The sequence below is a fragment of the Elgaria multicarinata genome, chromosome 2 (assembly GCF_023053635.1).
Source record: "Elgaria multicarinata webbii isolate HBS135686 ecotype San Diego chromosome 2, rElgMul1.1.pri, whole genome shotgun sequence".
NCBI classification, from domain to species: domain Eukaryota; kingdom Metazoa; phylum Chordata; class Lepidosauria; order Squamata; family Anguidae; genus Elgaria; species Elgaria multicarinata.
The window spans coordinates 107,535,357-107,549,155 of record NC_086172.1 but is presented as its reverse complement, the minus strand read 5'-3'; the positions used below and the strand labels follow the sequence as shown (position 1 = coordinate 107,549,155).

The following is a 13,799-nucleotide window of genomic DNA, read 5'->3' as shown; positions in this document are numbered from 1 at the left end:
TTGTTTTTTGGGTTTTAAATTCTGTGAACTGCCCAGAGAACAGTAGCTTTGGGGTAATTTGGAATGAAGTAAAAATGAATGAATGTGTGGCTATCTAGTCCAGAATTTCATTCATATAGTGGCCAACCAGATGCCAATAGGAAGTCCATAAACTGAACATGAGTAGAGCAGCACCCTCTCAATCATGTTCCCAGTAACTGGCATATAGAAGCATAAGGCCCCTGATACTGGAAGTAATATAGAGATCCTGTTCAGATAACAGGCTAAGCCATGGAGGTTAAGCATTTTGAGCTAAACATTATGGCTTAGCATGTTGTGTGAACCATGACTTAGTGTGTTGCGTGAACCATTTCTAACCACGGTGCTACCTAACTACAGTTTAAACATGCTTACTAGTCATTTGCTGCAAAAGGCTTAGCAGCCTAAGCATGGCTTAGCCTGTTGCTTGAACAGGCCCATAGTCATCATGACTAGTAGCCATTAACAAGTAAAAATGTCCTCCTAGTGCCAAAGTAGTGACGTGTTTTCAAATGGTGGGTTTAAAAAAAAATCCCAAAAAATAAATAAAAAATCAGGCCATTTATGGCTAACATGTGTATATGTGGGCAACCAAGCCTGGAAAGCTTTTATGGGCTATATACCTTGTGGACTTACTTGAAAGGCTAGTATAGGCAATGTAACTTATCCAGGTCTAAAACAAATTATCTTTTGTCAAATTATCTTTAGATATTAGATATTCAGTCACAGGAAATATAAATAAAGGATTAATGTAACATGTAGTACAATTTCTTTCCTGCAGGCATTCATTGTAGCCTTCACATCTGATATGATCCCTCGATTGGTTTACTATTATGCCTATTTCACGGATACTGGTTCACCTATGAGTGGGTACATTAACGACAGCCTCTCCATATTCCAAATCTCAGATTTTCCTGAAAATAACAGACCTGATGAAAACCCAGGCAACTTTATTACTTGCAGGTTAGTTGCAATTAATCTCTTTTACTTATATGTAGGCTTCCATAATAAATCAATTCACATGTATATTAGTTTGAGTTGTGAAATTCAAATCTTCACCTACATTCGCCTGCCTTCTTAGAAGATGAAAGAAGGAACCCTTTAGCTATCAGAGTTAAGATGTTTGTTGTATTACAGGAGTTTTAGGGAATGTAATTTGGTGTCACCTTGCAGACAAGGTATAAATAGATACGGTAATCAACTAATATGATAGCAGAAAAAAAGACATAATAGCAGAAATTGTGGAAGAAAGGAAGTGTAGTGAATCCAGGCTTTCATTGCCTTAGAGCGCAATCTTTTGCATATTTAGACTTTCTTTGTTGATTACGGCTGCAATTCCATGTATGATTAAACCACACAAACACACAAAAGTCCTATAACTCCCAGCTTGCCCCAGTGAGCCATGCTGGTTGGGGCATGTTGGGAGTTGTAGGAGTGTTCTCTGTCTAAACATATATAGGATTGCACCCTGATTCTCATATAAACTCAAAATAATTCATGGTAGAAGAAGATTTGATACTGATCATGGGGTTGCTACTGAGAACTGCGATCTCCTATTGAGCTCTACCCCCTGCCTTTCCCAGTTATGTATAGTTAAAGATATATGTGACATGACATCATCACAGCATGCATTCTCCACCCCCACCCCAACAACCAATAACATTTCTTTAACTACATGTCTAGAAGAGGAGGGAGAATTTGACATGGAATTGTACTTTTTATTGGGAAACCTATGATTTGGCCTAAGATCAATTGCACACAACCACTATATGTATCACACAGTGAATTTTTGCAGTGCCCATATAAAAAAGATCCATATGCAATCTGCCCTTTGGAACAGATTCAACCTCTTGTCATCTCCATGCTTACCTTTCTGCATGCCTTTTCCACTTCAGGGTGCATGCCCTGCATTTCTAGCAGTGGCTTTGGATGGATAAATCTGTCCTAAAAATCCACTGTGAAAGTGTATGGCTAGTTCCCTTTCATTCTGAGATTTCAGTTTGCACCGTTTAAGCTTTAGGGGTTTGCTTTGAACCCGTTTCGTACATCCCATCTTGTGTTACATTTCTATTCTGCGATTTATGCTCCCCCATGATCCACTGTACTTTACTTTCCAAGCATCACCTTATGACAGCTGTACGCTCTGGTAGCATGTCTTCGCAACCTGCTTTTACTCTGAATGAGCAAACGAGAGACATGAACAAGTTACAAGAGCCTTGTCCTTAAAATAAATAAATAAATCAAAACATTAAGATCAAGATTGAAAGTCTTCTTAAATGACAGCTGTACTTGAATATAAATACCGTAGAGCTTGTAATCTGTCTGTGTTTGAGCATGGCCCTTCACCTTTACATGTTTGTATTCAACAGGTACAGGGACTATCGGTATCCGCCAGACCATGAGAAGAAATACACACACACAATGCAGTTCTGGCACATTCTGGCTGCGAAGATGGCTTTTATCATTATTATGGAGGTATGGCCTCTCCTTGTCTCCTGAAATCAATAAGCTGGAGTGTCAATGTAGAATTACTGCAGTTTTAATGAAAGCAGGTGGAGCTCTCAAAAGATACAAAATACTTTTTAGCACATAGTGGAACTAACTTTTTTTAAAAAAGGAATGAAGTGTGAAGGAATGACTTGAAATTAGGGGAAACACTCACTGAATACAAGTCGTTTATCAAAGTTCAGGTATCATTTATGCATATACAGATTATAGAGGAAATGTACAATTTCACAGGCTTAACTGCATCACCCATGGTTGTGTCACCAAATTTAATGTTATAAGAACAATCACTGCGGTGGTAAATAAATGTACATTGCTAAATACCACATAAGGAGGGGATTGCCAGCTGAGTCCAGGAGGTCATAAATGCCTCCCTGAGAAAGGGAGTAGTGCCAGCCTCTTTAAAAGAGGTGGTAATCAGACCACTCCTGAAAAGCCTAACCTGGACCCGGAGGATGTTAACAATTATAGGCCAGTGTCTAACATCCCCTTCCTGGTCAAGGTGTTTGAGTGGGTGGTTGCAGGACAACTCCAGGCACTCTTGAATAGAACGGATTATCTAGATCCATTTCAATTGGGCTTCAGGTCTAGCTTTGGAATGGAAACTGCCTTGGTTGCCTTGTGGGATGACTTTTGCCGGGAGAAGGACAGGGGGAGTGCAACCCTGGTGATTCTCTAGCCCTCTCAGCAGCTTTCAATGCCATCGACCATGGTATCCTTCTGGATATCCGTCTGGGCTGGGAGTTGGAGGCACTGTGTTGCATGGTTCCACTCCTACTTGGATGGCTGATTCAAGAAGGTGGTGCTTGGGGGTTATTGCTCTGTACCATGGGATTTAGGCCATGGGATTCCACAGGGCTCTATTTTATCCCCTATGCTGTTCAACATCTATATGAAACCACTAGAGAGGTTATCCAGAGATGTGGGCTGAGGTATCATCAATATGCCGATGACACCCAGCTCTATCTCTCCTTTTCATCAAACCCAGGTGAGGCAGTGGCTGTTCTGAATCAGTGCCTGAGCATGGTAATGGGGCCAATAAACTGAGACTCAATCCAGACAAGACGGAGGTACTGTTGGCGGGTGGTTCATCTGTCCAGCTAGGTGATGCTCACCCTGTTCTGGAGGGGGTTGCACTTCCCCTAATGGATCGGGTTCATAGTTTGGGGATGCTCTTGGATCCAGAACTGTCACTTGAGGCGCAGGTGAACTCAGTGGCAAGGGACATCTTTTATCAGCTTAGGCTGATATACCAACTATGCCCATATCTGGACAGAGATAGTTTAGCTACAGTTATAAATGCTGTTTTATATCTGTTGTTTAAATCTGTATTAGACCTTAGCTAGACCTAAGGTTTATCCCAGGATCATCCTGGGGTCACCCTGTTCATATAAATGACACACAGGATATCCTGGGAGCAAGCAGGGATGACCCCGGGACGATCCCGGGGTAAACCTTAGGTCTAGCTAAAGCCTTAATCTCTGCATTGTTGCTCAGTTTTATCCTGGTTGTGCTTTCATATTGTACTTTTATACTGTGTTTTTATACTGTTGTTTGTTTTATATTTTGAATGGTTCTCATGGTTTTAATTTTTGTGGACCACCGAGAGAGCTTCAGCTATTGGGCGGTATAAAATGTAATAAAATAAATAAATAAATAAATAAGGTGATGCCAATGCAAAAACAGCCTAGGATACCTCTTGCAGGTTTTATGTTCTACCTGTTAGTTTAGCTCTGTGGTCTATTTAAAAAGAAAAGAGAAGTTTTTATTTATTTGTATGCTTTTCATTTCTGCCAGGTATGTCAAAGTGCAAACATTTCTAGGTTACTAGAATACCAATCAAATTTTGATATCATTTTGGGCACAAATTAGACATGAGATTAATTGCATGAATGTGATTAATGTTCATGTATTTTTGTTATGAAAATAACAGTGAAGGAGAAGACTGACTAGCCATGGAGCCTCGTGGTTTGGCAGGGGAACTTTAACTCTTTCTCTTCCAACAAAAATAATCTCTTGAAGGCTGCTATTTTTAATTTCAAAGGAAGCTTCCATTGACACCAGTGGGACTTTCCTGAGGGGATTTGGCCTGGACTGCGACAAGGGGAGAAAGAATTAAACTTTACCTTCCCATCTTAATTGCATACACAGAATTAACCTCATGTCTACTTTGGCCTTTAATTATGAGGTAATTCACCCTTTTACAGATCCAATCTTAAAGCCAGTCAAATCCTGATGCTTCAGTCATGAGAGCTTTTCATGAAAAATCCACTGTAATAGTATTCTAGCTTTTGTAGGTGCTTAATAAACAAAACATTATTACAAGTGGGATGTGCAACAAAATGTTGCAGTGTGGAGTGCTGAGCCTATTCAGGGTGTGAGCCACACCATCTACCAAAATACAGCATTTCATTCCTGCTCCCCCTGGTTTTAAATGTTTTTCCATCTCAACAGGCAGCCAACATATCATGACCACTGAGCATGCTCAGTCCTCATTGGGCTGGTTTGGGTACCCCTCCTTAATATTTCTTCTAAAGTTTTTTTGTGTGGTACTTCTGCAAATCTTGGAGGGGGGGCAGCCCTCTGAGTTTACTAATAATTCCTTCTTGTGCATGTGCTGTGACACTTTGGCTACATAAAGATTGGCACATGGAGAACTGGGTTTGCTATTAGCAGGTATTATAATTTTTGTTGTTGAATTGGAACCCCACAGTTCTGTGCCATGATAACTTCTGTGACCTATTGGTAACAAAAATGACTATGCAGGAACTTAATCTGTATATTAAGTGTGTGTGTGTGTGTGAATGGAGAAGACAGTCAAGAGTAATGTGTGAAGGGGGCCTAAAGTTTGTTATACCAAGTGATATAGTTACGATGGAACATACTTTATTTTATAGATTTGTGTACCATTGAGTCTTACCAACTCAATGTTGTACTGGAGCAATTGCACAAAACATGACATTACTCTAGTGTTGCAGAGGTAATAAAGCTTCATTAGGCCCAAATACACATCACAAATGTTTAAGATGGTGAAGGGAGGAATTATTGTTTGATTCTATAGCTCCTTATTTATATCCTCCTGTTTCTGTGTTGTCCCCCTCCCTGCCTTACAGCATGTTGTCTTCATTGTCAAATTCTTCGTGGCTTGGATGATCCCTGATGTCCCAGCTGAGGTGAAAGCCAAAATAAAGCGAGAGAAGTACTTAACGCAAAAAATCCTACATGAGTATGAACTCAATAAACTGAAGCAGAAGCTGTGTGAAGGCAGGACCAACGCCAGCATGGAAAAGGAAGTCATAGCCACTGAAGGGCGAGTGGAGTTGTCAGAGGTCATGTGACCTGAAGAGAGGCTTTCTGCCTGGAACTCCAGGCTGTGAAATGTGGTTGTTGTATGCCATGAAAGCTGTCTGGCATTTTAACCAATTTACTTTCGGACCTAAAAATTGTACTAAAGCGAATGGAAAGAGACAGCATGGATTGGCTGTTAGGCAGTCAGTGAGCCTGCCTTTTGGGGTTCCATATTCTTGCTGCTGTGTAACCTTGAAAAACCTACTTTGGCTCATGGCACTGCAATGTCTTCTGCCTTGTCTTTAAGATTGTCTTAAATGTGTTTGTAATGAATAGCTCCTGAAGTTCCATATTTCCAGCATTGGCTCGAAGTCACAGCTTCCAGAGTGTGAGAAGGGCTTCCCTAGTTCAGGCAGTTGCCATGGAAGACACAAACTCTTCCCTCACCAGGCCTAGATTTACTGTGTATATACGTGAATGGATAAGGCCAACAGTCTGATATGCAGTCCTCCATTTGTGCACTGTTGACTGGTGATGCTAGAGTCAAAAGGGAAGTTTCTATCCTTCTTTTGTACTGTTCTTTGGATCTTAAAGTGCACCACAGACTCTGGTGATCCTGTCTTATTCTTGTTTACCTTATCTACCACACAAGGGGACAGTGGGAACTGAACTGCCAATCTACTAGTCATAGTTAATCATGGTAAGGCAGAAAGGGCTTAGTACAGCAAGTACAGGAATCTTTGAGAAGCCTTTGCTGAAAGCCACTCTAACAGACAACCTAAAAGCTAACACTGATTTTAGGAAATCCAATGCCTTGCTCAGTATTAAAGAAGTAATTGTATGTAATTCTCTGCTTGCTCATAGTGGCATACAGTTTTCTAGCTTTAGCCTTAATCAAGGATTTGATACTTGGAACATTACTTGGAAAATCTTACACATATCACAGATGTGCAATTCTGACACACAAAACTGCACCTTCAAGTGGCTCCTGAAGTGTTTAGGTTATTTTATAGGTTATTTCTAAGATTCAAATAACCTGAGTGTAGATTAACAGTACATGAACTGTAATGCTGAATTTTATATTTCATAACCCAAACCTAACAAAAATCAAAAACTATGAATGCATTTTCATAATTTATTTTTCGCCTCATAGTTTCCATCAGATGCTTTCTCAAAGTGAATGTTAAATACAGAAAGTTTGTGAAATTATATTATTTCAGTGTTATAGAGATGTTTTGCTGTTTTACCTTAGGGTTCACAATTTTTTAAAAAAACATTTTTTGACTGTTTTATGAGTAGCAGTGGTGAGGGAGTATTCTTAAAGTAAATATAATATGGGATTGGAAATACATTTAGTAATAGCCAGAACCACTGAAGTAATCTGGAATTTGGAATTGACTACAGTAGTTAGGATATCAGGACCTTGTTCCAGAAAAAAATGTTAAAATAGTTTCACATATTCAAGTCCTTGAAGAAGTCATGCACAGGGCCATGATCTGAAAACAAAGCCATTTGTTGTGAATCTGCCTTAATAGTAATTTTATTTGTGTTTGTACAGAATGCATTCTTAATATTTAATGAATGAAAGATCCCCAGTGCAAAGAAATATGGGAGGGGGGGTGTTTTTTAATATTGTCAAGCAAAACATTTCTTTTTCTCCCTTGAGACAATTTCTCAGATTTATAGTAAATTCAGTGTACGCTATGCATGCACATCTAGCTAGATGCCTTTTTCAGGTAGTATCCTTCTTTTGTTATATAATTTTAAGTAATTACAAGTATTTTTGAAGTTTTGCTACATTTTTACAGCTAAGCCTACTCTATACTGCTTAGTGCCTTGTTTATATGTACTTGGGACGAAAACAATGTGAAAACACTAATAGTGTAAATTGTGTAGCGTAATGTATCATATGAGTGAATTCACAGGTATCATGAAAGTATCAGCTTTTATGCTCAACCATGTGCAGCAGTAGCTGGTCGGAGCAAGAACGAGGTTTGCAAACTTCCAGATTTGTTAGTTCTATGCAAAATAGTTGAGTGCTAACCAAGAAAAGTTAAGCACTTGCTGAATTCCTTCACTCTAAATGAAGCATGTTGGACGTTGTAATATTACATGATGTTCAAGTAGTTGCACTTTGAAACTTATGCTTGCCTGTTAAGTATTGAAACAAAAATCCCAGACTGTGTCTTGCATGTGAGCCAGAGAGCCTGCTGCTTGGTATATTTGTATGCTTTGGGTTCCATTTCTGATGATGTAAGAGCAAATTGTCCACTTTGAAACACTATTGTAAAATACCCAAATCAATGAGGCTGTTCTTTCACAGTATTCATATTATTGGTGGAAATGCATTCGAAGTCCTAGAACTTAAAGGCAAAATGCCCAGATTAGGTCCACAGTATCTGCCTCTAATAGGAAGAAAATGCTTATCCTAGCAACTATGGCCATGGCTAGACCAGGCCTTTGTCCCGGGATTGTCCCTGTGTATCCAAATGACACACAGGGGATCCTGGGAGCAGGCAAGGATAACTCCTCCATTTGCCTGCGATAATCCTGAGGTCTAGCTAAGGCCAAAGAAAGCTATGCTATATTGCACACTATTCCACAGTGAATACTTAGGCACCAAGAATGCTGTATACATAGTCTGGTTTGGATTGCCCAACTTTCCATGAAGTGAACCTAATTTCATAGGTATCAATGCTTTGCGGCAGGCATATTAGCATCAGAGAGAGAGTGTGCTCTGTTGGGGGGGGGAAAGGGTTAACTAGTTACCCCGTGCCTGTAGTTACAGTCACCATTTCCTTCTCCCCCTTGATTATGTGATGATGCTAATGATCCCTGCATAATACAAAGAGTTATGCGTAGAGTTTGGGGGAAAGTGTGGCATTTAGTTTTCTGCTCTGTAGTTTTCTGCTCTGGATTACACTGAGGACTAAATTCAACATCCTTCAGATTTTGAATCAAAATCTTTTCAGCATCTTAAATTGTCTGACATTATTTGTGATGACCTCAGTTTGTTAAAACAGCATCATTTAATTACAGAAGTGTATGTACAGCTAAGATTTTTTAAAAAAAACATATATGCATTTAGTATGCCAAAGATGCATTGCAATCACCAAAAATCTACATATATAGCCAAAAAAGCTTCCTCTTAATTGAGCATCACTCTGCTGCTACTTTACAAGTGTTCTTATAAAGCTAAATGGAGAATGTGCAGTATTTGTATTTTTTTCGTATTTAAAGTATTGTTCTAACACTTTTTATCAAACTGCAGTGTATCAAACTGCAGTGTATCAAACAGGAGAGTAAACCGTGTGACTAAAGGTGAACAACATCGCACAATCCTATGCACATTTAGGATTACCTGGGGAATCCTGAGAGTTCTAGGATTTTTTCTGTCTAAACGTGCATAGGATTGTGACCTTAATAGTCATTCTTGACACAAAAATGCCCTCTTGTGTCAAACTCATGTGTTATCATAAACGTTAAATATATTATTGGCTTGCCACACTACTTATTTTCAATTGTGTAAAATCAATTAAAACGAACAGGGAGATGCGGACTGAAAGAACAGGCACAGGCAGAAATGAAATGTGGTTGTGTTATACTCCACCATGGATGTGTTGCTGTTTCCCAAGTCCAGTTGAAATGGATGTTGCACAAAACCAATGTTTTTGGTTATTATGCCCTCTACCCAGGGCCATTTTAGCTAGGGGGATAAAGGATGTGAAGCTGTGGTATGCAAATAACTTGGAGCTTCTGTTTTGGGGAGATTATGGGGCAAACCCTAAATATGTGCAGAGATCTCGGCTTCTGATGCACAAAGCTAAACTCAGACTAACAGCCATGTAGTGTGGCCTGTATTCCCCATGTTTTTGCAGTCCTAACAAGAGTCAAAAACAAGAGTCCCCAGTAGGCCACCAAACATAGCTAAGGATTCATTTGATGGATCACAAGCCCAACAGATCTACTTCGTATGGGATTTACTACCAAACACACATAATAGGATTGGAGATTTGAGTGTCTATGTATAATACATTCTAAGTCACTGTTGTATAAATGCAAGTCCTACTAAATTTGAGAAGGAAAGCTTCTGTAACTGAGGTCTGGATGGCAGCAATGGTGTTCATTTTTTATCAGGTATGTAATCAGATGTACTATAGCCCACTAAAGTAACCAAGTACTGCTGTATTGTTTTAGTTGCAATAAAATTATTTTGAGGGAGCTTGTAGTGCCTTGTAATATCCAGCCACTCATTTTTAACAAATAACACCAAGAGATGGCATTGCACAAGCTTACCTATATGCTCTAGCTTCTGGCTGAGCCATAGAATTTCAGAGGCCCATTAAGTGCCTAACACTCCTCTTGTCCTTATGTTTATCATATCCCCTACAACTGTTTGTGCGTTTAGTGTTTCTTTGACCTTTCCATTTACATTATCTTCTTTTCACTTGTGAGATTTCTGGTCAGCCATTTCCATACTATTGCTTGAAAAATGCAGAGTGATTTCTTGCTTTTTAGTATCTAAACAGGACTTTTTCTTTTTTCCCCTTTTTATTGGACAGTTTTGAGCTTAAGAGCAGACTTGCCTTCTGCAGCAAAGAGGTTTTATGCCTGATCGTTGGTGGATGAATTTAGTGATTACATTTGTGAAATGTTTGTTTACGTATATTACAATCATAGTTTTGACATTTTCTGTGATGCCTTAATGACTAGGAGCTGTTAGTTTAGTTGTTGTTGTTTTTTAAAATGAAAGCTGTGCTTTTAAAAAACACCTCCAAGTTTTCTCATAGCTCCAAACATTCATGTGTCTCCCCAATGCATGTAAAGTGATGTGCAATGCAATCCTATACAATTTAACACAGAAACCCCATTGGGTTCAATGATAAATGTCTAGAATTTCAGCCACCAGCTCAAATCCAAAGTTCCTTATATGCATCAATAGGCTGTACACATGCTAAGGCAAAAGAACCTATGTGTATCCACTGTACAAGCAGTACTTTCAGTAGTGAGGGTGGAAACTCACTTTCCCCATACTCCTAAACAGAGATCAAGCAAAACGACTATATTTTTGTGCACATGGTTCCAATCCAGATACACCCAATCACTCTCTCTGGATGTCAGTTATGCTATAATATCAACCCTTCATCCTTAACCATAGAGCTTCGGCTATGGGGCGGTATATAAATGTAATGAATAAATAAAACCTAATACAACAGAGGTTTAGCTCCATTTTCTCATGCATCTAATAATGCTGGAATTATGTGGAATTCAAGGTACCACATTCTTACTGCGGAATATTCCTTTCCCTCTGCAAATGTGTGTACAAGATGAGACAACTTCCAGTGTGTTGAGTGTGATTGTGATCAGGGATTCTCCCAACCCACACCCAATTTATTACGAAGTATTAGACTGCTGTTAAGTGAACATGAAGTAAAAGTACCATTTTCTAGCTGATTTTAATTGTGCTTTTCATGGAAATTCTTGTTGCCAGTTGCAAACCAAATGGGAGGGGCTCTTAGGAAAAGAGGAAAAATATGTTTGCTTATTGTCCAAGCCTGTTCAATTTCAGTCACTTGAATATGATGTATGTTAGACTGATGGTTTTCATGTTGGTTTGTGCAATACACTAATATTGGGATTTTTTAAAAAACAAAATGTTGAAGTCAACTAACATAATATGAGTCAAAATGTATCACCAAATAAATTGGTGTTTATTTTTTAAATGCTTGTTAATTGCAAATGTATTCAACTGATTCTGTGAAATGCTGACTGCCCATAAATTAAAGATTTTGTTTACAACTATGGTTCCTGGCAGTTCAGCCAATGGCTGTGTGATACAGGGCCCCTTTATTATCATCTAGGTACAAAGCTTCACTACCAATTTGCTTGATTGTGCACAGCTAGCACCAAAGCTATATTTTAGTTTTCACAGGATGCTCCCAGAAGTCCATTTATTTATTTTATTATCACATTTATTATTTATATCTCACCATTTTTCCTCTAGGGAACCCAAAGCAGCTTACATAATGTTCTCCATTTTATCCTCATAACATCCCTGTGAGATAAGTTAGGTTGGGAGTCAGTGACTGGCTCAAAGGCACCCAGTGAACTTCATGGCTGAGTCCAGTTCAACACTCTAAACACTACACCACACTACCACTGTCTAGGTGGCAGACAGCCTCTCTACAGGTGGTGTAGCGATGACCTGTGATGCTGCTGTGCCTTTCTCCTATTCCTCATTTATGATGTATTTACAACGTAGCTAGTGTAGAATGCAGCAACTCGGTTGTTGGGAGCTCCCCTTTTCCGGTATGCAACCCCTTTGCTGAGAGAACTGCACTGGCTACCTACCTGCTACTGGGCCAAGTTTAAGGTTTTGGTACTAGAGTACAAAGCCCAAAATTACTTGGGACCAGGCTACCTTCCTTACCAACCTGCCCAGTCACTGAGGTCATCAGAGGACATGCTCCTGGTGGTACCACATGGCCCAATTGCTGGACAGACAGCCTTCAGTGTGGTACCTCCCTTCCTATGGAAATCCCTGCCTCTGGAGGACAGGCAGGTGCCAACTCTGGGCATGTCTACACCAGCCCTATATCCTGGAGTAGTCCCAGGATCATCCCTGTGTATCCAAATGATGCACAGGATACCGGGGAGAACCTAGGACAACCAAGGACTTTCCCCAGGATATAGGGAATGGAGGAAAATCTGACTTTTCTGCTGTCCTAGGACCATCCTGTGGAGCACGGGCCGTGTGGCCGCTGTTCCCAGGTCCTCCTGTCACCATATGTACAGGGGAATGGGCATGGAGCTGCACAGGGGCAGTCCATGCCCATGGGGAGCGGCTTTGGGATTTTTGTTTTCTTTTTAACCTTTTTTGCAAAGGAGTGCAGTAGTGCTCCACCTTTTGGGGGTGGGGGGTGGCAGCTACAACATCCTTCCAGGATGTCGCCAGCTGTCTAGATGCTGGGGATCACGGAAGCCAGTAAATCTGCAATCCTCCCCCTCCCCTCCCTCCCTCTACACCCTATGGTGTAGTCATGCCCTCTCTGTTGTTTCTGGCACCTCCTGAAAAGTCTTATTTTCCAGGAAGCCTTCCTTGGTTGACTAGCCTAAGTTTTATTGGTACTCTGCTTTTCGTTTTTGTTTTAATAATAATTTTAATATGTTTCATTCTTTTTATCTTTTGTTCATTTGATCTCTTGTTCACTCTGGAATCTGCCTAGATGTGGAGTGGTAGTTTGTTAAATAAATAAATACATTTCATTACATACATACATAAATTGAAAGGAATTGAAAGTAAATAGAGGCCAATAAGTCACTTTTCCAGACCTTTCTGCCAGTTTATGGCAGTATGTGCAAAAAAAGGCCACCCCTGCCCTCAGGTTTAGTAGTGGCTCCTTTTATTATGTTGACTTGGGATGATGGGAGTTGTAGTTCAAGACCAATCAGAGGGCACCAGGTTGTAAGAGGCTGTTCTAGACAGGATGAGCTGCTGTTGCTCACAAACCTTAGGGATGGCACAGTGTCAACCTGTTACCTGTGTCTGAACAAAAAAATCCCTGCATATTCTGGTTGTGTTCTTTCTTTGTTCTCTCTGGCATCAGCTTCAGTTGCAGAGTAGGAAAAAATCAGCTAATGCCAGAGAGAACAAGGAAGGAGCACAGCCAGAGCAAGGATTGTGTTGTTCCTATGGCAAACTGTAGTACTTGAAAACCAGTGAGAGACTTCACTACCATGAGATTGAATAGGGGTGCCTCTTTCCTTGCCTAGAATATGGACCAGAGAGAACAGGAAGAGAGATTACTAGGAGTAGCTGCCCTTAGTATCTTTGGGAAACAGCAGATACTACTTTAATATGACAGATTATACAAGCATAAGAAAAAAACCAAATCAATAATAGAGTGTCCTGAAAATTTTCAGATAGAATAGTACTGGACATATGTAGATTTTGATTCATTTTTAATATTCTCAAACACCTTTTTAAA

At 39.9% G+C, this 13,799-nt stretch overlaps 1 protein-coding gene across 5 annotated transcripts in view; it reads left to right on the top strand.

Moving 5' to 3' along the window:
- The window catches only part of ANO5 (anoctamin 5), an 88,588-nt gene extending 76,978 nt beyond the window's left edge, over positions 1–11,610 (top strand). For all 5 annotated transcript variants that reach the window (XM_063117354.1, XM_063117353.1, XM_063117352.1 and 2 more), the window contains 3 exons: positions 800–981; positions 2,388–2,493; positions 5,637–11,610. In XM_063117354.1, coding sequence (XP_062973424.1) covers positions 800–981; positions 2,388–2,493; positions 5,637–5,861 — 513 coding nt within the window. In that variant the 3' untranslated portion in view covers positions 5,862–11,610. The remainder of the gene's footprint in view (positions 1–799; positions 982–2,387; positions 2,494–5,636) is intronic.
- Positions 11,611–13,799: the final 2,189 nt, after the last annotated feature.